Source organism: Eschrichtius robustus, chromosome 19, assembly GCF_028021215.1.
Source record: "Eschrichtius robustus isolate mEscRob2 chromosome 19, mEscRob2.pri, whole genome shotgun sequence".
NCBI classification, from domain to species: Eukaryota; Metazoa; Chordata; class Mammalia; order Artiodactyla; family Eschrichtiidae; genus Eschrichtius; species Eschrichtius robustus.
Window position 1 is genome coordinate 63,352,946 of NC_090842.1, and position 22,385 is coordinate 63,375,330.

Below are 22,385 nucleotides of genomic sequence, written 5' to 3' on the forward strand. Positions count from 1 at the left end.
AAAAAAAAAAAAAAAAGCCTAGCCTTTTTCTTCCCTCCATTACTCAGCTCTGTCCTAGTACTTTCTTTCTTTCTTTTTTTTAAAAATTATTTTATTTATTTATTTATTTGGCTACGTTGGGTCTTCGTTGCTGCACACAGGCTCTTCTCTGGTTGCGGCAAGTGTGGGCTACTTCTTGTTGCGATGCACAGGCTTCTCATTGTGGTGACTTCTCTTGTTGCAGAGCACCAGCTCTAGGCGCATGGGCTTCAGTAGTTGTGGCACACAGGCTCAGTAGTTGTGGCTTGCGGGCTCTAGAGCACAGGCTCAGTAGTTGTGGTGCACGGGATTAGTTGCTCCGCGGCATGTGGGATCTTCCTGGACCAGGGCTGGAACCCGTGTCCCTTGCATTAGCAGGCGGATTCTTAGCCACTGTGCCACCAGGGAAGCCCTGTCCTAGTACTTTCTTAACCCGCAAAAAGCCAAGAAGAACACGTAAACTAACATCGCATGGCAAGAACTTTCCACTCCTAACCTCCCAAACCTCTCACTCAAAAGGACCCCCTCCCATATCCACATGCCACCCCTTCCCATAATCTCCTCCCATTTAAAGTTGTTGGTTAAATGATGATACCCAATTTATTGTGAGAGTTAATACCATAAACAGCTGGATTCAGTTAGGAAAGCTGCATTGGATGTTGCTGTCTCCACACGGTTCACACCATTTATACAGAAGATGTGCTTGGTAGCAAAAACTGTGATGCACAGAAACGACTGCTGGAATGTTCCTCCTTTACCAGTTGTCCAAGTTGGCCACTCACCAGGCGCTTCCCTAGGCTCCAGGGTGGGGAACACCAATACGGTAAGCCCTGCCCTTGCCTTGAAGCTTCTAGAATCAAAGGGAAATGGATGGCCTCGTGTCCATTGCCAAGTGACGTCTTAAAATACACATTCTCTCATGTCACAGCAAGTCCCCCGAGGATTGTTGGCGAGCCCGGTGAGGACACAGTCCTTCCTGTTGGAGCCCCAGAGTTCACTGCTCACCTTGGCCAGGCTTGTTCTACAGCTGAGTCTCACCTCACGGAACCACACCACCAGCTCTCTTGATGGCACCTCCTCGGCCCTGAGCTTTTGTGTCCCACCTGCTAAGTGACCCAGTCACCTCTTTGCTGAAGCACAGTCTTACAAAGACACTGGACTCTTGACACTTTAAATATTCTTTCATATTTTTGGTACTAAAAAAAGTTCAGGAGTCTGTGCTCTGGGCCCTTAGGATTTTCAAACCTTGCACCTTGAGTTGTGCTGGTTGGTTTTGTCGTTGAAACTGGGACCTTGTTGGCTGACCATTCACACCACAGTGGGGAGTGTACTGGTTTTCAAATGGCGGAAACGTCCAACTCCCCACCTGTTGTATCTGGGCAACAGGCCTGATATAAACCTAAGGGGCAGGGCAGGGCAGGGGCGGGAACTCAACTTGATAAGTATGTTCAACCAAGAGTTTTGACACCACAGATAGAGGTCAGAGGCCTTGTAGAAAGTTGGCAGCCATTGTGTGTGTGGGCGGGGGGGGGGGGCGGGGGTGGAGGATCTATGTAACTAATGACCTGTGTTCTGCGGGCCAGTGTAGAAACACCTGCCCTCATGTTTGCGTGTTGGTTCTCTGATTAAAGTTTTGAGTTTCTAAGCGTTGGTTGCTTTTCTCAGCTCAGTGCCACACACCCGGCCAGAGGCTGGGCATGCGCAGTCACTACCTGCCAAGTGCTCACATTCTAGGACGGGAGGGCTCCTAATGGTGAAAACCACCCCACGATGAGATGGTTAAATCTGTTTTCCCAAAGTCTGGGAGGGGCAAGGACCACCAGGGAACCACTCAATTTCAGTTGGTCCTTAGCACGTCATCAACCGGCACTTTTCCATTCTCATGCAATCCTACTTGATCAAGGAGGAAGCGTGGACGGCATGTTTATTCCTCTCTAGTTACAAAGACACAGTAGGCCTCAGGCTCAGGCAAGAGTTGTTGCTAGAATTTAATATTGTTTTGCTCGCTCTCCTGATACTTATTTTACTTCCCCTCTCCCCCTTTTTCCTCTACTGACAAGAGATACCAGTTTCCCACTCATGGTAGTGGTAGGAAGTCCTCTTTAAAAATAAATTGATTTAAGTTTTGTTTTAAAGCTGATTTAAGGGAAAATGCATGGCACACAACTACAGCAAAACAAATTGACAGTGGTATGTCATCGAATGAGGTTGGGGAACACTCGGCTAAGGCCTAGCATCCTGCCAATGGACTCTTAATTGTATCCATGAGGATGAACTAGATTATGCTATGGCCACACAGTTGTGTGTCAGATTTCGGCAGCTGTTTATTTCCCTCATGTCATGCTACATGTCCACTGTGGGTTGGCAGAGGTGGGGAATGGGGTGGGGCTGGCATCTTACTCTGTCCAACCCGAGAGACCAGTGTTCCCTTTTTGAGTCTGTTGATCCCTCTTGGTCACCCCAATGAGAAAGTAGCTTTAACACTTAGCCTCTCCCCAGGACCCCAAACTCTGCCCTTTGGGTGGGCAATGCTATCCACTGAAAATGTGCAAATAGCAGTTTTCGTTGCATTTACTTTTACAGCAAACTTCCATTCATGGCAAGTGATACCGATTGTTCAGTCGCAGTCGCGGTTGAAAGTTTCAAAGGGCATGGATTGAAATAAATAGGAGAATCCTGGGACAGGCAGTGGCGTCTTAGGAGGATGGAAAGGGGCCGCTCTGCATAAACCAAGGAGGTGGGATGTGGATGCCTAATGTTGAGAAGATACCGTTCTAGGAAAATCGTACCTAGGAATGGTGGTTGCAAGGAGCTGGCGAAAGGGGCAGTTTTACAAGCTGAAAATAGTTGTGGGGATGAGTGGTGGTGATGGCCACACAAAGTGATAAATGTATTTAATACCATTGAACTGTACACTTACAAATAGTTAAGATGGTAAATTTTATGTGTATTTAACCACAATAAAAAAATTGACAAAATTAAATGGATCAGAGATATATCTAAATGTAAGAGCTAAAACTATAAAACTCTTAGAAGAAAACATAGGTGTAAATTTTAATAACCTTAAATTAGGTAATAGATTCTTAGATATGACACCAAAAGCACAAGCAAAACAAGACAAAAAAGATAAATTGTACTTCATCAAAATTAAAAACTTTTTTGCTTCAAAGGACAACATGGAGAAAGTGAAAAGACAACACAAAGAATGAGGACAAATTGTTGCAAAGCATATATCTGATATAGCACCTGTAGCTGGGCTATATAAGGAACACTTACGGCTCAATAGTAAGACAAATAACCCACTTAAAAATGGCAAAGGATCTGAATATAGATTTCTTCAAAGAAAATACACAAATGGCCAATAAGCACATGAAAAGATGTTCAACATCATTCGTCATTAGGGAAATACAATCCAAACCACAATGAAATACTACCCACTAGGATGGCTATAATCAAAAAGACAAGTATTGGTGAGGATGTAGAGAAACTGGAACTTCATACCCTGCTGGTGGACTTGTAAAATAGTGCAGCCACTTTGGAAAACAGTCTGGCAGTTCCTCAAAAGGTTAAACCTAGACTTACCCTGTGACCCAGCAACCATACTCCTAGGTATTTCCCAAGAGAAAAGAAAACACATGTCCACATAAAAACGTGTACATGATTGCTCATATCACCATCATTTATAATAGCCCCCAAGTGGAAACAACTAATGTCTATCAACTGATGAACTGATAAATAAAATGTGGTATAATCCATAAAATGGAATACTGTTTTGCAATAAAAAGGAATCCAGTACTGATAGATGCTAAAACAAGAATGAACCTTGAAAACACTATGCTAAGTAAAAAGATCAGATATAAGAGGCCACATATTGTATGATTCTATTTAAATGAAATGTCCGGAATAGGCAAATCCACAAGACACAGGAAGTAGATTAGTGGTTGCCAGGGGCTGGGGAACGGGAGGATCGAGAGAGGCCGGCTAAGGGATTTCTTTTTTAGGGTGATGAAAATGTTCTACACTTGGGACTTCCCTGGCGGTCCAGTGGTTAAGACTCAATGCTTTCACTGCAGAGGGTATGGGTTCGATCCCTGGTCAGGGAACTAAAGATCCTGCATGCCGCGTGGCGTGGTTAAAAAAAAAGAAAAAAGTTCTAAACTTGTTTGTGGTGATGGTTTCACAACTCTGTGAATATACTAATTATCTGTGCTGTGAATGAAGAAATGTGCTTCCCCCTCCATCACTGAAGGCTTGTTACCCTGGAGGCAGCCTCTGGGGGTCATCTTCCCCAGGAAGCCCTTCCAAAGTGGGAGATCTTGCCCCACGTTTTGAACTTTCAACTGTCTGAACTGTGTCTGAACCCAATTCACAAGGGTCAGGTCATGGCTGGGGCCAGCAGGTGGGACATAACAGCCTCGGTTGCTCAAGCATCTGCAAAGAGGGCTGGGAACCCATTAAGTGTAAATGAGCACCACGTGAGCAATAATCCAACCTGTCATTCAGCTCAGCTTTCCTGAGCTCTAACCCATGAGGATGCAGGACATGACACTTCTGTGCTCCATCTGATAATGATCTTAGGCTCTCTGTTCCTGGACCATGTTACAAGTATGGAGCTTCTGAAGAACTATGGCCAGACAGGATGCCCCACCCCCCAACAAATTTGCTTTGAACATCCAGAGTGTTGTCGGCACACACACACACACAGCAAGAAGGTATGAAACGACTTACTAGTCACACAATGTGACTTTCTTTAGGGAGCAGGCAGGCTTCCCAAGCTGGTTCGAAAATGGCTTGAAAGAGAGCAAGGACCGGCTTGGGGTTAGTATAGTGGTTAATGGGTGGGGCCAGGGTGAGGGTTCCTGCCTTTGGTTTGAACTTCCCACTGGCACCAAAAGAGGGCACAGCCAGGCTTTCCAATCTGCTTCCCCAGATGTGGGACACGGGAAAAGGGAGGGGTGAGGCTCAATGCTTTCAGCAAACAGAAAAAAACGGAGTTGGGAATTCCCTGGCGGTCCAGTGGTTAGGACTTGGTGCTTTCACTGCCTGCGGTCCCAGGTTCAGTCCCTTGTCGGGGAGCTAAGATCCCGCAAGCTGCGTGGTGTGGGCAAAACATACAAAAAAAAAAAAAAAAAAAGAAAGAAAGAGAGAAAAAAGGGACCTCCCTGGCGGTCCAGTGCTTAAGACTTTGCCTTCCAATGCACGGAGTGAGGGCTTGATCCCTGGTCGGGGAGCTAAGATCCCACGTGCCTTGTGGCCAAAAAACCAAAACATAAAACAGAAGCAATATTGTAACAAATCCAATACAGACTTAAAAACAAATGGTCCACATCAAAAAAATCTTTTAAAAAAAGTAAAAAAAATAATGGAGTCACTCTTCATTACATGAGGACTTTTTTTTTTGTCTAATAGCATTTCGTCGCTTGGCTTTGAAAATTATGGGTAGGCCTACCTATCTGCTGGTGAAAGAAATCCCAACAAGATAGAAAAGAGTTGTTCCCTTTGTACCATAAGCTGCATAAAAGCAGATCTCCACTGAGTCAGAAAACTTCCGTGCTTGATAAATTTCAGCTGTTACAGAGAGACAGAAAGACCTGATAAACTCACCAGGAAAACACGGCGTCACAAGGCTTGGGCCATTCCATTCCTGAGAGATCATTTACACCGTTACGACAAGGAGTGAGAGCCAAAAAGTGACACATGCTTCAGTCCTGTATTACTCATAAAACAATAATAACGATAAATTTCTTATTACAAAAGATTTACTAATTACCTTCCTTAGAAAGTTAGCTTAGAAACTGAAACTGAGAAACTGAACTAGTTCAACACCATTTAATTCAGCCATTGAGTCCCTAAACCAAGAATGAAAGATCAGTGAACAGGCCTGGACGAATCTCCACTCTTCTCTGAGCCTCACTTTCGCCAGTGGACTCAAGAAGGATACTGGATAGGAGGATTCTCAGGACAGTCAGCGAGTTCCGCCTGCTCCAGCTTCATTGGCTCAATCCCACCTGAGGTCCCGCCCCTTCTCCAGGGTCGCCCTCCCGTCCACGCCCATTCCAGCCAATTCCCGCTCTAGTCCTACTCATAACCACGCCTCATAACCCCGCCCCTACAACCGCCTCGCCTCTAAGCCCTCCCCCCGTCCAGCCTCAGGCTCCTTGACGGCATGCCCCAGCCTCGCCCAGCTTCTCATTCCTCTCTATCCTCTAGAGCAGCGGTCCCTAACCTTTTTGGCACCAGGGACCGGTTTCGTGGAAGACAAGTTTTCTACTGACCTGTGGCGGGCTGTGGGTAATGGTTCAGGCGGTAATGAGAGCCCCAGATGAAGCTTTGCTCGCTCGCTGTTCACCTCCTGTTGTGCCACCCGGTTCCTAACAGGCCACGGACTGGTGGGTCCACCGGCCAGAGGGTTAGGGACCGCTGCTATAGATGGCCTAAGACTCCGAGATCGCTCCGAGCCTCTCTTCTGGCCAAAGACGGGGAGGACACAATGAGTGTCATGAACACTCGTATCCTGAAGTACCTGGCAATTGGGTCTTGGACTTCGAGTGGGTCCCCCACAGACAGTCCCCACGAAGGCGGCGCCGCGGAGTGCGCAGCCCCTGTGCGATGCATGCCTCTGCACCTGCGCACACTCCCTAACTACATTTCCCAGGTCCCCGCGGGATTCCGGCTCCTCAGGGCGACGGTCCTCTGAGGGCAAAGGCGGAGGAAACCCTGGAGTTCCGGGGCGGCCTCCGCTTTGGGTACAGCGGTGTCAAAGGCTTCTATCATCCGTAGGCGGAGTGGAGAAGGAGAAGGTGGTTACACAGTTTGTTTCCTCTCGACCCATCACAGGCTGCGTTCTGAAAGCTAACCACCGCGCGTCCGTTGTCAGGGCAACCGTCAATCCCGGAAGCCTGTCTCCATGGCAACTAAGCACTGACGCTAGGCGAGGGGCCCTCTTTATTTATTTTATAAAATAAATACATTTATTTATTTATTTTTGGTTGCATTGGGTCTTCGTTGCTGCGCAGGCTTTCTCTAGTTGCGGCGAGTGGAGGCTACTCTTCCTTGCGGTGCGCGGGCTTCTCATTGCGGTGGCTTCTCTTGTTGCAGAGGTTGGGCTCTAGGCGCGTGGGCTGCAGTAGTTGTGGCACGCGGACTCAGTAGTTGTGGCTCGCGGGCTCTAGAGCGCAGGCTCAGTAGTTGTTGCGCACAGGCTCCGCGGCATGTGGGATCTTCCCAGACCAGGGCTCGAACCCGTGTCCCCTGCATTGGCAGGCAGATTCTTAACCACTGCACCATCAGGGAAGTCCCAAGGGGTCCTCTTTAAAGGCGTTTCTAAGTAGTAGGGATGCTCAACAAAACAGCGTGCTTTGCTCATAAAACTTAATGAAAAACGTGTTACAGCACAAAGAAGGGAGAAAAACTGGGTAGGGTGGGACTGAAAGAGTTGATGTGAGGAAGGTTTCTCAGGGGAGGGGTCTTGAATAAGGCTTTGAGGGATGTGTAGGAGAGCGCCAGGAAGAGAAAAAAGAAAAATCCTATCTTTATTTATATATCTGGCCAAAATTTAAAGCTGTATGATATACTATCTTGAGGGAGTGGGGAAACTAACATTCTCTTACAGTGCAAGTGGGGATGGGAATGGCTCAGCTTTCAAATAAAACAGTCAATCAGTCGGTGACTATTTTCTGAGAACCTACCATGTTCCAGGCAGTGCTCTAGGCGCTGGAGATATAGTGGTGACAGACACAAAGGACCTGCCTTCAGGGAGTCAGAGCAGGCAGTAAATAGGGGACCTATAGTAGGAAATTATGATAAGTGCTATGAAGTAAACAGGGAAGGGGCTGAGATAGGAATGAAAAGGTGATCAGGCAATATAATTATTTGAGAAGATAATTGTGAAATAAAAACCCTATAAATCTCAAGTGAATTATAGGGAAATATTAATGTATAGCAGGTGGAGCTTGCCTTACCTGTAGATTTCTTCTTCCTAGTGTTTGTGAGGTTGAGTTGGGGTTTTCTCTTACTTGCCACTGAAGGCATCCTGAAGCACTAGGATAAACAAGATGAATGCCTTGTTTTGGTCCTTTTGGCTACTTGAGCTAGTAAACTGTCTTTCTTGTTTGAACTCTTTTAAGTTTTCTGTTATTTGAAACCTAAAACATCTTTTGTAATACAGCTTATTATTCTCATTTAAAATATGAAGAAACTGGATCAGACAGCAAGGCAATGGCAAAGGCAAGATTCAAAATTAGGTTCTCTTAGACTAAGAATCCAATTATTCTACGACAGTATGTCAGTACAGGAGGGGTGAATCTTCGAGAAGGGAGTGGACCAAGTGTGCTGAGAAAGTTACATATATGGTGGAATATATTAGGATGAGTGATTTAAATATGCTACACTGCTGGCTTTGAGGATGAAGGGGCCACAAGCCAAGGAATGCAGGTGGCCTCTAGGAACTGAAATTTTATACCATAAGCCATAAAAATGCAGAAGGAATAAAAATTTACTTGTTAAAAAATCGTAACAGTACTAGAATAAAATATAGGAGGACTTTCTTCATAATCCTGGGGGGTGAGGCAGGCTTTTCTTAGTGTGAAGCTGGTCCAAGAACTATAAAAGAAAATACAGATAGAGTTGAATACCTACAAAGTTTAAAATTCTGTATAGCAAAATACACCATAAACAAAACTGAAAGAGAAATAATAAACTGGCAGAAAATATTAGTAATGTATATACCAAAGAGTTAGTATATGTAATACATAGACTTGCTCCTATAAATCAATACAAAAAGGCAGCCCAATTAAAAATGGGCAAAATATACAAATAAGCAATTTGAAGAAGGCAAAACATCAATAAAGGCATAAGAAGATCATTAATCTCCCTGCCAATAGGACATTTTTACTTATTAGATGAGAAATGTTAAAAATAATAAAAGACTAATACAGTATTTGTGAAGGAAGTGGAGGAGAGAAATAGGCACTCATGTACACTTTCAGGAGCTGTGTAAATTGGGTCATCCTTTTTTGGAGGATTATTTAGCAATAACTATCAAAATTTTAAACATGGACATTCTATGATCCCACAAGCTTACTTCTAGGAATTCATCTTATGGAGATAATTTGCACAAGTGTCAAATAATATATGTCCAATTATGGAAAAGAAAATAAAACAACCCAAATGCCCATTAATAGAATTTGGTTAAGTAAATTCAAGAAACTCTAGCATGAACTATTATGCAGCTGTTAAAAGTGGCAAATGATGATACATATATATATACATGTGTACATATTTTTGTACAATATGTACTATATATATATTTTGGATTGTCATGGGAAAATATTCATATTATATCAAGTGAAAAAAGTCACTTTTAAAATCACGTCTGTGATTATGCCATATAAATAATATTTTATGTACATATATATATTTCATACCAACAGAAAGGGAGAAACAACAGAAAGCAGTCTAGAATCTTTGAAAAGAGTCTAGAATCTTTGGAATGAAGATTTATAGAGAGCCATAGTGTTCTTCATTTTTGTGTTGTTTGAATTATTCACAATAAACGAGTATTTCGTCAACCATGAAGGAAGTCACAGGAGATAAGAAGAAATACCTGAGCAAAGACTTTTAAACATGGTAACTACCAGTGATGATGTTGGTGAGATGCAGTCCCATCCACTGCCAATCAGATGCAGAAATTTCAGGAAGCCATTAGCTACGTGCACGGGGTCATTAAAATGTTCTCTCTTTGACCCCACAGACTCCCTGCCAGGATTTTACTTGGGAACTGGTGGGGTGCTCAGCCTAAGACTTCAGCAGAAGGGATGTTTATAAAAGTCAAAAACTGGAAGCAACCAAAATATCCAACAGGGGAAGGGCTACTACTAAACACAAACTATGCAAAGCCCCCAAACATCAGGTTGTTAAAGATTATTTAATGACGTGGGTATTTAATGATATCAGTAAATCATATTTAATGATAGGGGCCTGTGATATAAAGTTAAGTAAACATAGAAGTATGCTAAACTGTATATTAACTATGTCCCAGATTTATTAAAGCATTATAATACTGTGATTAAGTTTTAAAAATAGCAGAAGTATACCAAAATGTTATCTCTGGGTAGCACTGGACTTCGTGTAAAATCTTCTGGATTTCTTGGATCTTGTAAATTTTTTATAAAAAGCATGTATTGGTTTTTATAATAAGATAATAAACATTATTTTAAGAAGGAAATGTTATATGTGGAATGTGTTCAATCCCAATAGACGTTCAGTGCATAGCTCCTGGAGCTTGACTACTTGAACTTGAGTTCAGGCTCCATGACCTCATAGCTGTGGGGCTTTGTCTACATCATCAGCACGCCTCGGTGTCCTCATCTGTGAAATGGGATAATAAAGCCCTGAACATATGTGGCTGTTTGAAGAATGAAAGGAGTTCACACGTACCAAGGACTTAGCACAAAATTGGCACACAGTAAGTTACTGAAATCACTAGCCATTTTATATGTTTGACATGGGAAAACATTATATGATTGATGTTCAGTGCTGGTTATAATGTAACAGAACTGTAGTCCTCACTTCCCAGCTTGTTCCAGGTAGATTAGGTCCAGCCCCTTTAGAAAGCAATTTAACAATATGTTCCAGGAACCAAGAAAATGGTTAGAGTCTTGATTCTGTTATTCCCATCCTGGGAATTTGACTTAGAGAAATAATCCCCCCAAAAGGAGAGAGGAAGTTAGCACGGAAATGCTCATTATTACATGATTCATAATTGGGAAAATTGGTGAATAACCTGTGTCAATCGGGGGCTTAGAGCAAAGTCTAAATAGGGGCATGGATTTGTAGATTATTCTATGCCCACCAGTGAAACATCATTAGCCCTAATAATGATAAGGATGGAGTTTACGTGGTGACAAAGGACAATGTCATGGTATAATGAGGGCAAAACAGAGAAGCCAAAATTGTTTCTGATTACAATTAAATAAAGTAACACTTATTTTAAAATGATATTCAGAAGGAAAGATGAAAAAAATCAAAACAACCTGACTTCTGAGGGTGGCCAAGTTGTAGGTGAGTATATAGCTTTTTGTTTTATGATCCAAAATTTTCAACATTAAAATATATGGATATGGAATACAGAGTGAAACGAAACCAGAAAGACATACACCCAAAAATGACTAGTGGGTCTCTCTGGGCTGTGGGATTATGGGGAATTGGTATTTTAGTTCATACTTCTCTACACTTTTCAAATTATCCTTTACAATAAGCTTATCTTATTCTACTTAAAAAATTTTCCTGTTATAAAAGTGTATGTATTATTTTTCTAATAGAAAATACTGTTTCAAAAATATGAGGAAATAAAAACCTCCTTTTGGGCATGAATAAAATCAGAAAATGATGTCTAACAGGGCAATTACTTTGTAAAGCAGAATCCCTGGAAGTGGAAAAGACAGAAACAATAGGGCATAAAAAATGGCTGGAAATATGTGAAATATATTCCATGTTTAAGCCAACTGTAGATTTTTCAGTGAAATTTGTAGCTTAAAGTTTTAAAGGAAACTAAAATCGCCTGGCATTTATCTTTAGTTACATATATTTGTGACTTTTACTCTAACAGATGAATCTTTCCAGCTGTGTTTGTTTTTTCTTGAATTTCCAGGCTCCAATTTAACACATAATGAATAAATTTAAAAAGCTCAGAGAGACCTTATTAAAGATTCCAGATGAAGTTGCATCCTATGTAGACCACCCCATACCTACCACCATCCAGGGACATTGTAGGGTTGAGAGATGGGGGGGAAGCTTAGATTTTAGGGGGGAGCCCTTTAAATGATCAGAAGCTGTCTCCGCTGGTGATAAACAGTGCCATCTTCCTTCTAGGAGGCAAAAAAGGAACCAACTCTCTCAATATATAGTGTTACGGCTCCTCTCTGGGAAGAAGCTTCTACTGTTGATGAAGGCTGAACGGAACCCAGCAGCAGAATCACCAGTTTGTTTCATTCTCAGGCTCTCTAGTCAGCATGAGTTCTCTGATGATCACTAAGCTGCATGTTCCAAGCAAAGGCTTTCTCAAAATTACCGCGGACGTAGCCGTCGTGCACAGTGTGAAGTCTCTGATGTTCGGCCAGGTGTGAACCCCAGCTGAAATCCTCTCCGCATTCTTTACACGCATAGCGCTTGCCACCCATATGAACTTTCTGGTGTTGAATGAGGTGTGAAATCTGGGCATAGGTTTTCCCACAGTTCTTACATTTGTAGGGCCTCTCCCCGGTATGAATCCGCTGATGCTGAATAAGGTGGATACTTTGATTGAAGGCTTTTCCGCACTCCTTACAGGTGTAGGGTTTCTCGCCGGTGTGAATCCTCTGATGTTGAGTTAGGGATGAGTTGTGACTGAATGTTTTCCCACACTCCTTACACTTATAGGGTTTCTCGCCCGTGTGGATCTTCTGATGCTCGATGAGATGGGCGCTCCGGCTGAAGGCTTTCCCACACTCACCGCACTCATAAGGTTTCTCTCCAGTGTGAGTCCTCTGGTGTTGGATGAGGTGGGAAATCTGGGTGTAGGCTCTCCCGCAAACTGTACACTCATAGGGCTTCTCCCCGGTGTGAATTCTCTGGTGGCGCATAAGCGAGGAGTTCTGGCTGAAGGTTTTCCCGCATTCGTTACACTTGTAGGGTTTCTCACCGGTGTGGATCGTCTGGTGTTGAGTAAAGGAGGAGGTGTGACTGAAAGCCTTTCCACACTCATTACATATATAGGGTTTCTCCCCGACGTGAACGCTCTGGTGTCTCATGAGGTGGGAGATCTGCGTGTAAGCCTTCCCGCACTCATGACACTCATAGGGCTTCTCACCAGTATGAATTCTCTGATGCTGAGTCAGGGACGAACTGTGGCTAAAGGCTTTGCCACACTCGGGGCACTCGTAAGGTTTCTCTCCAGTGTGGACTCGCTGGTGCTGGGTCAGTGACGAGCTGTGGCTGAAGGTTTTCCCACACTCGTTACACTTGTAGGGTTTCTCACCAGTGTGGATTGTCTGGTGCTGAGTCAGGGAGGAGGTGTGACAGAAAGCCTTGCCACACTCACTGCATTTGTAGGGCTTCTCCCCTGTGTGGATTTTCTGGTGGCGGGTGAGGTGGGACACCTGGGAGTAGAACTTCCCACACTGGTTGCATTTATAGGGTTTCTCCCCGGTATGGCATCGCTGGTGTTTGATGAGGGAGGAGCTCTGGGTGAAGGCTTTCCCACATTCCTTGCATTTGTAGGGTTTCTCTCCAGTGTGGATCCTCTGATGCTCGGTGAGCGATGAGCTCTGGGTAAAGGTCTTGCCGCATTCGTTGCAGGCATAGGGCTTCTCTCCTGTGTGGATGATGTAGTGCTGGATGAAATATGAACTGTTGCTGAATGATTTCCCGCACTCGTTACACTTGTAGGGCTTCTCTCCAGTGTGAATTCTCTGGTGTAGGACATAGTCCGAATGGTAGATGAAGGCTTTCCCACATTCCGTGCAGTTAAATGGTTTCCTTTGGTGTTTCAGGCTCTTTCTTGACCTGGTCCACTTCTGAGGATCCTCTCCCCCAGGCACTCTTTGCTTCCCAACGAAAGCTGAGGTCCGCCTGAAGTGTCTCAGCTCGCCATGGGTGTTTTCCTCGGGAGTAGCAAACAACCACCTCAAACGCCTCTCCTGCTTTCCCTGGTCTTCCAGTTGACGGCCGCATGTCCAGGAGTCCCCCAGCTTGGTGTCTCCAAGCACTGCCCTTAAAATGCCTTCCATCTTTCCCATTGGGGAAGCCACCTCTTCGGAAATACTCTTTTTTGGAAGTGTCTCCTGAGTAGTTTCAGAGCTTGTCTCCAAGTCTGAAAGAAATGGAAAATATGAACTTCATCATCTGTCCTAGGACAAAAGAAGCTGGTTATTTAGATCTGGCATTGTAATCTTTTTTTTTTTTTTTTTTGGCCACGCAGCTTGTGGAATCTTAGTTCCCCAACCAGGGATTGAACCCGTGTCCCCTGCAGTGGAAGCGCAGGGTCCTAACCACTGGACCACCAGGGAATTCCCTGACATTGTAATGTTAAAAAGAAAGATTTCAAAGTTTATATTGCTAGTTCTAAAGGCATGAGGTAGATAGATTCATGTTGTGACATGGAAGAATGGTCTCAGTATATTCTAAACATGCAAATAAATGAGTTGCAAAGCAGTTTATATGCACAGTGGTTTCTTAGCCATATGTGTAATACATTTTCACAAATTGATAAAAAAAGAGAAACAATCTAATGAAATAGTGAAGCAGGAATGTGAATAGACATTTTGCAGAAGAAAAACAAGTGGCTGATAAATGTGTGAAAAAGATGCTCAACATCAGTAATAGTCTAAAAAGTCAAATTTCTCAGATGCCATTTGACACTTTTTACATTGGAAAATATTAAAAATATCCAATGTTGGCAAACGAGCATGGTAGAAGCATTCTCACACTATGTTGGTGGACATGTGCAGGGAAAGAGTTAACACAGAAAGGTTCACTTTACTCAGTTTTTGTTTATCTCTGTAACCATGGCAATGACCCTTAGCTAAGCTCTGAGAATTGAACTCCTGGTATTTTACATAATTACTGGTTAATGATCTTTTTCGGTGTGCTCAAGACCATGGGTCAAAATGTACTAGGCTGTCAGCATTGTTTACTGTATAATTTGCTGGGATTTAAAAAAAAAAATCAATATTTTCTTGGCCACATGGCATGTGTGATCTTAGCTCCCCGAGCAGGGATTGAACCCGTGCCCCTTGCATTGGAAGCACGGAATCTTAACCAGTGGACTGCCCGAGAAGTCCCAGCATTGTTTACTGTAAATGGAAGATTCATGATGCCCATCTGGTGCCTGATTTGGGTTCTTCACCACGGCTGGTCATGTAGCAGGTACGTGCTAATGATATTGAGCATCTTTTCATATGCTTACTGATCATTTGTGTGTCTTTGAAGAAACGGCTATTGAGAACTTTGGCCCAGTTTTAACTGGATTATTTGTCTTTTTATAATTGAGTTGTAAGAAGGATCAGTCCCTTATCAGACATATAATTTACAAAATTTTTCTTGCTTTCTGTGGGTTGCCTTTTCATTTTCTTTATATTGTCTTTTGAAGCACAAAAGTTTTAAATTTTGATGATGTCCAATTTATTTTTTCTTTTCTTGTTTGTTCCTTTGATGTCATATCTAAGAAACCATTGCCTAATCCAATGACAACAGAATTATTTTCAAAATCCCGCAGAGCATTTAGTTGTTATGTCTCTGTTTGGAGTGATCCCACAACCATCCACTAGTTTGGTGATTTTTCTGGAAGGATCTACATGACTCAACAACAAGTTGTACGCACAGCTAAAATTTCTTACAGCAAAGTATATAACAAATATGTGTGTAGGTGAAGGTTAGGGAGATCATGTGCGGGCTTCCATGTCAGCCTTTCTCTGCAAGGGTCACTTGGATGTGCTTTTCTCTACTGATGTGAACTTCGGAGACACATGGGAGAGGTCTTCACCCAGGGAAATCCACTTGAGTCTTAGAGTCCAGAGTTCTCTAATTCAGTCCCCAAAAGAAATTCAGTGAAGTGGGTACTATCAGCGTCCCCAGTCAATGTCCCCACTTTACAGATAAGCACCAAGAGCTTAAGTCACTTACCCACAGTCACATGGCCTGACAGTGGCAGAGCTGGGATTTGAACTCAGAGAGTCTGGCTCCAGAGCCCACACTCTTAACTGCCACATGAACAAGTGCAGTAATAGCAGCTCAAGCAAGGAGCCGTGAAAGCACCGAGAAGGGGCAGGTCACTCAGCCTGGAAGTCAGGGAAGGCCTCCTGGAAGAGATGACCTGTAGCCTTGAGGATCATGAAGGTGTCTGCCAGGCAGACAAAGCAGGGAAGGGTGTTCCAGGCAGAGGGAACAGCATGTGCACAAGCCCAAAGGTGGGAACACACATTCAAGTTCAGGGAGGAACAGGCACTTCAGGGAGTGAGGTCAGGGCGTGGGGTACCAACACGGGTGGATGGTGATGAGAGATGAGGCCAGAGACAGAGTAGGCTGGATCACACAGGGCCTTGAGTGCCAGGTGTGCAGCTAGGACTTTGTCTCAGGGGCACTGGGGAGACACAGGAGGGCTATGAGCAGGGGAGGGACGGGATCTGGGGCTGTGTGTGAGATGAACCAGAAGACTGGAGGCTGGGAGGCCAGGGAGGAGGCTGGGGTGAGGGTCCAGGTGAGGGTCGCTGAGGGCTGAGCCAGGGCTGTTGGCGGGGTGGGGGGGGGGGACGGGCAAAGAGAGGGGGCAGGAGGGACAAGACTGGAGCCTGATGGGCTATGGTGAGTGAGGGGGTAGGAGGGGGTAAGTACTGGCCCCACAACAGGATGGACAAGTGACGGAAAAAAGGATGCTTCAGTTCCCTCCTCTGATGAGGTCACGGGCCAGTAGGGGCAGAAATCTGGCCTCTTCCTGTCCCCCAACATGTCAGGCCAGATCCCACTTCTGGGTCTCTTACACAAGTGATTTCCAATAAATAATCATAACGATAACCATTGTAGCCTCTTCTTTTTTTTTGGCCACGTTGCGCGGTTTGCGGGATCTTAGTTACCCGACCAGGGATTGAACCTGGGCCCACAGCAGTGAAAGCCCAGAGTCTGCCAGGGAACTCCCCATCATAGCCTATTCTGAGCAGGGGGTTCTGGGTGCCCTCTGTATGTATTAACTCACTTATTCTTCCCAACCCCAGGTGCTATTATTGACCTCATTTTGCAGATGAGGAAATTGAGGCACAGAGGAGCTAAATGACTTGCCTGAAGGTCACACAGCCAGGAAGCGGTGGAGATGGGATTTGAACCCAGTACCCACAGTGATGGCCTGTATGGTACACTCCCTCACTCTCGAACGACCGTAACTGATCATGACAGATGGAGGGTAGGAAGACAGCTCGCACCTGCTGGACAGCCTCACCCACCTGAACAGGTAACTCGCCGGGCTTCTCTCCTCTCCATCCTGGGCTCTTCCCCCCGCTCCAGACGGGAGATCACGTCGGGTTTGGACTCAGGAAGCCCTGTCCCTGAAAAAGATGCGAGACTTGGCCACGGGTGCCGCAGTCACAGGGAGGCCTCGGGGCTGGGCCTCAAGCCCTGGGTCTGCAGGGGAGATGCATACATTGGACACCTAATGATTAGAAGATCTGCAAGACTCGTTTATTGAGTGCCTATTACATTCTAGAGAGAACCTGAGCCCTGACATCACTGTTTAAGGCTCCAGCTCTGTGTTCAAGTTGAGTGAAAAATACACATAGCATTTAAAAGACTTGATATGGAGAAAAAAGGAAACAATCTCACTAATAATTCATAGATTGATTATGATGTCAACATGTGTCTAAATGATCATATTTTGGCTAGGCTGGGTGCAACAAAATAGATTACTAAGATTCATCTCATCGGTTTCTTTTGACTTTTTCAGGCCTGCTGTCTTTGAGATCACTAATTCCTCTCTTCCTGCAGTGGGGGAATATCACGCTCCCAGGAACCTCAGCACGTGGCCTGATTTGGAAAGAGATGTAAACGGTTAAGATGAGGTCCTACTGGATTCGGGTAGGCCCTAAATCCAATGACTGGTGTCCTTATAAGAAGAGGAGAGACACACAGACACATTTGGAGGGCAAAAGGCCAGGTGAAGATGGAGGCAAAGATTGGGGTGATGCAGGTACAGGGCAAAGAACACCAAGGACGCCGCGAGTCTTCAGACGCTGGAGAAAGCCAGGAAGGACTCTCCCCAGGAGTCTTCAGAAGGAGCCCGGCCCTGCTTGCACCTTGATTTTGCACACCTGGCCTCCTGAACTGTGAGAGAATACATTTCTGTTGTTGTGAGCCCCCAGGTTTGTGATAATTTGGTACAGCCGCCCTAGGAAACAAACATACTCCCTAATGATCATTCCTGTGAGCAAACATGCTGATAAATCGCTCCCACCTTAAATGGAGAAGTGGGAGGAGGAAGAGAATGGAAGGGGATAACATTGAGGAGGTTGGCAGGGGCCAGGTCACATAAGGGTATGAAGGAGTGGGTACAGGCCACGCCCAGGACTGGCCTGGTGACTGGATGGGCGGAAACTGTCCCTGAGATGCGGGAACCGGAGAAGGAGTGGGTCCAGGGGGATATGGTGAGCTCAGTGGGGACAGGGAACATGGGGGCCGGGATCTCCCCAGGGAGTCATTCTGCAGGCCACCAGCTGCACAGATTGAAGCTCAGGGGACAGACTGAAGGGACCTCATCTTCATGTGCAGATTGTGCAGAAAAGGGTTTAACACAGCAGGCTGACTGCTCTCCTTGGCAAGGCCTGCTTGCAAGGTTGCCCTTGCTGGCATCTGGGAACCTGGGTTTCAGGAGGGTTCCAGAACTCTCTAACTGATACGAGGGGCTCCCTGTGCCTGAACTGTTTGTTCAAAACAATGTGGTTTCTCTCCTGGGCATATATCCAGAGAAAACTCTAATTCAAAAAGATACACGCATACCCTACTATGTATAACATAGATAACTAATGAGAACCTATTGTTTAGCACAGGGAACTCTACCCAGTGCTCTGTGGTGACCTAAATGAGAAGGAAATCTAAAAAAGAGTAGATGTATGTATACGTATAACTGATTCACTTTGCTGTACAGCAGAAACTAACACAACATTGTAAAGCAATTACACTCCAATAAAAATTAAAAAAAAAAAAAGATGCACCTGTATGTGCATAGCAGCACTATTCACAATAGCCAAGACGTGGAAGCAACCGAAGTGTCCATCAATAGATGAATGGATAAAGAAGATGCGGTACATATATACAATGGAATACTACTCGGCCATAAAAAAGAATGAAATAATGCCATCTGCAGCAACATGGATGGACCTAGAGTTTTTCATACTAAGCGAAGTAAGTCAGAAAGAGAAAGACAAATACCATATGATATCACTTATATGTGGAATCTAAAATATGACACAAATCAACATATCTACGAAACAGAAACAGACTCACAGACATAGAGAACAGACTTGTGGTTGCCAAGGGGGAGGGGTGGGGAAGGGAAGGATTGGGAGTTTGGGATTAGCAGAGGCGAACTATTATATATAGGATGGATAAACAAGGTCCTACTGTATAGCACAGGGAAATATATTCAATAATATATTTATATCCTGTGATAAATCATAATGGAAAAGAACATGAAAAAGAATATATATGTATGTATACCTGAGTTACTTTGCTATACAAAAGAAATTAACACAACATTGTAAATCAACTATACTTCAATAAAATTAAAAAAAAAAAAGAAGAGGGCAGGGGCACAGGCTGAAGATTTTGTGGGACAGGCAGAGGACTTGGGGCCCTCGGGGGTGCTGGGACTCTGGGAGAAGCCAGCGGAGAGACAGAGAGATGGACAGGGGCCACCCAGGAGGGTCCGGTGAGAGGAGCAGAGAGGACCCCTGTGAATGCCCACAGTTAAGCAGTGAGTGGGCACGGAGGAGATGAGGGCTGAAGGGGGCATCCTGCCTCTTCCTGGGAGGGCAGGGGGCAGGGCCTCACCCAGCGAGAGAAGGTTCTGGTAGTTCTCCAGCATCACATCCCGATACAGCTCTCTCTGGCCAGGCCCCAGCTGGCCCCACTCCTCCAGGGTGAAGTCCACAGCCACGTCTTTGAAGGTCACCGATTCCTGCAAGGGCCAATTTTATATCATGGACAGGCACGTCTTTCCAGAACTCTGGGGTGGGACAGGTCATGGGTCAAGAGCCTACCACTTGTTCCCTGCGCTGGAACGTTCTGACTTGGCAGATTTGGGACGACTGAATTAAACCGGCCCATGGGAATGTAAAAAGTCTAGGTAGGGCAGCTGTTAGCCCACAGGCACCTTGGTAGAAAGTAGAACAAGGCCCCCCCGCATTCACATGACTCTTTACTGCCATCTGTCGGAAAATTGCTATAATACACCAATTATTTCTAGCATGTGACAGTTGACTGCCATCTGCGTGTAAATTGCTATAATCAATATACCGATGTAGGAGGTGGAAGATGCAAATCATGCCACTGAGATGAGGCACCCTTGTGCAGTATGTAACCTACACATCTGTACATGAAGCCCTGAGAAACACTTTTAAAAAACTAGCGGACTTCCCCGGTGGTCCAGTGGTTAAGACTCCACTTTTCCAGTGCAGGGGGGCACAGGTTCAATCCCTAGTTGGGGAAGTTCTGCATGCTGCGCGGCGCGGCCATAAAAAAAAAAAACTACCAAGTCATTGTGTGTCAGAGCTATTCCTAAGTCGCACTCCATCCCAGACTCCAACTCTGATCCCAACCCCCACTCCTGACTCCAAGAATAAGGCTCAGGATGAAGCAAAACCATCCACTGCCTACTTCACCTGGTAACCAAAAGGCTGCTGAGCGTTAGATGATTGATTTTTAGACCGTGTCATAATGTCCCATCTCAGAGCATCCTGCCCCCAGACCCCGCACCTCCCAGTCCCAGAGAAACTCCCAACACCGCATCTCTCCCAGTATTGGGAGGGGCAGAAGATCTTGAGGGCACAGGCAGAGACGGGGAAAGCCGTCTGGGGTCCACAAAGTCATCTTGGGGAAGAGGGAGCCCAGACTCACCTGGCCCTTGCCCGTCAGGGTCCTGATGGCCATTGCTGGGTCCCAGGCATGCACCTCCAGAAGAAAGGACCAGGCCTAAGTCCGCAAAGCTACAGGAGGAAGTCGGAGCAGAGAGGGGGTCAGTTCTGGCCTAGACAAGACAGACAGACACTTTGCCAAAGATGCCTCATAACAGAGGGGACCCTGGTCTCCTGAGAGACAAAGCAAAGGCTCAGGGCAGGGTGCCTGAGGCCCCCCTTCTTTTTTTTTTAAATAAATTTATTTTATTTATTTTTGGCTGCATTGGGTCTTTGTTGCTGTGCGCGGTCTTTTCTCTAGTTGGGGCGAGCAGGGGCTACTCCTCGTTGCGGTGAGCGGGCTTCTCATTGCGGTGGCTTCTCTTGTTGCGGAGCACGGGCTCTAGGTGTGTGGGCTTCGGTAGTTGAGGCACGCAGGCTCAGTAGTTGTGGCTCGCGGGCTCCAGAGTGCAGGCTCAGCAGGTGTGGCGCACGGGCTTATTAGTTGCTCCGCAGCACGTGGGATCTTCCCGGACCAGGGCTCGAACCCACGTCCCCTGCATTGGCAGGGGGATTCTTAACCACTGCGCCACCAGGGAAGTCCCGAGGCCCCCATTCTGTAGCGATCACCACTAGCAATCAAGGGGTTCAGCTCACTGCACCCAAACAGCAGCTCTCAGAGAAGTAACTACAGTTATCCCCAGATGAGGAAATCCAAGCACAGGAGGCCATGGCCATTGCTCAAGGTCATAGAGACATCAAGTGTCAGAGTGAGATTCAAACCCAGCAGTCTGCCTCCAGAGCCAACCCCTTTTTTTCTTATAATTTTTATTTTTAATAATTTTAATTTTATTGGAGTAGAATTGATTTGCAATGTTGTGTCAGTTTCAGGTGTACAGCAAAGTGAATCAGTTACACATATACATATATTTATTCTTTTTTAGATTCTTTTCTCTTATAGGTCATTACAGAATATTGAGTAGAGTTCCCTGTACTATACAGTAGGTCCTTCTTGGTTATCTATCTTATATACAGTAGTGTCTTATAATTTTTAAATTGTGGTAAAACACAGAAAATATACCATTTTAACCATTTGAATATATACAATTCAGTGGCATTTAATACAGTCACAACGGTGTGCAACCATCACTGCTATCTAGTTGCAGGACATTTTCATCATCGCCCTAAAAGGAAACCTTGTACTTAATCAGTCACCCCTGAATCTCCCTTCCCCAATGCCAGCCCCCCCTCATAACCACTAACCTTTCTGTCTCAATGGATTTGCCTATTCTGGACATTTCATATCAATGGAACCATACCATATGTGACATTTTGTGTCTGGCTTCTTTCATTCAGCACAACGTGTTCAAGGATCATCCATGCTACAGCATGTAATCAGTGTCTCATTCCTTTTTATGGTTGAATAATATTCCATTGTGTGGATGGACCACATTTTGCAGAGCTCCTTCTATCTGTCCTAAAATCCAAGCAGTATCCAAGGATCCTGGACTCCTGCTTAAGATGTCATTTAAAGGAGGATTCCAGCTGTTGAGATGAAGTTGAAGAATCCTTTACAAAGAGAAGTTGGTGCTCAGACTGTGGTCACCCCCATTCATTCGTCAAACATGCTCTGTGCCCCATGTGAGTAACAGGCTCCATTTGGGGTTCTGAGGGCAGAGAGATGAGTGAGATGTGATCCTGCCCTCGAGGGACTTCCTGCCTGTGAGGGAGACAGGC

General features: G+C 45.1%; 1 protein-coding gene across 1 annotated transcript in view; it reads right to left on the reverse strand.

The window, feature by feature from the left end:
- Positions 1-11,608: 11,608 nt before the first annotated feature.
- Positions 11,609-22,385, reverse strand: part of LOC137752460 (zinc finger protein 135-like) — a 34,330-nt gene continuing 23,553 nt past the window's right edge. Inside the window, 5 exon segments of the mRNA XM_068527159.1 lie at positions 11,609-12,238; positions 12,240-13,867; positions 16,989-17,090; positions 19,588-19,714; positions 20,653-20,727. Coding sequence (XP_068383260.1) covers positions 11,993-12,238; positions 12,240-13,867; positions 16,989-17,090; positions 19,588-19,714; positions 20,653-20,727 — 2,178 coding nt within the window. The 3' untranslated portion in view covers positions 11,609-11,992.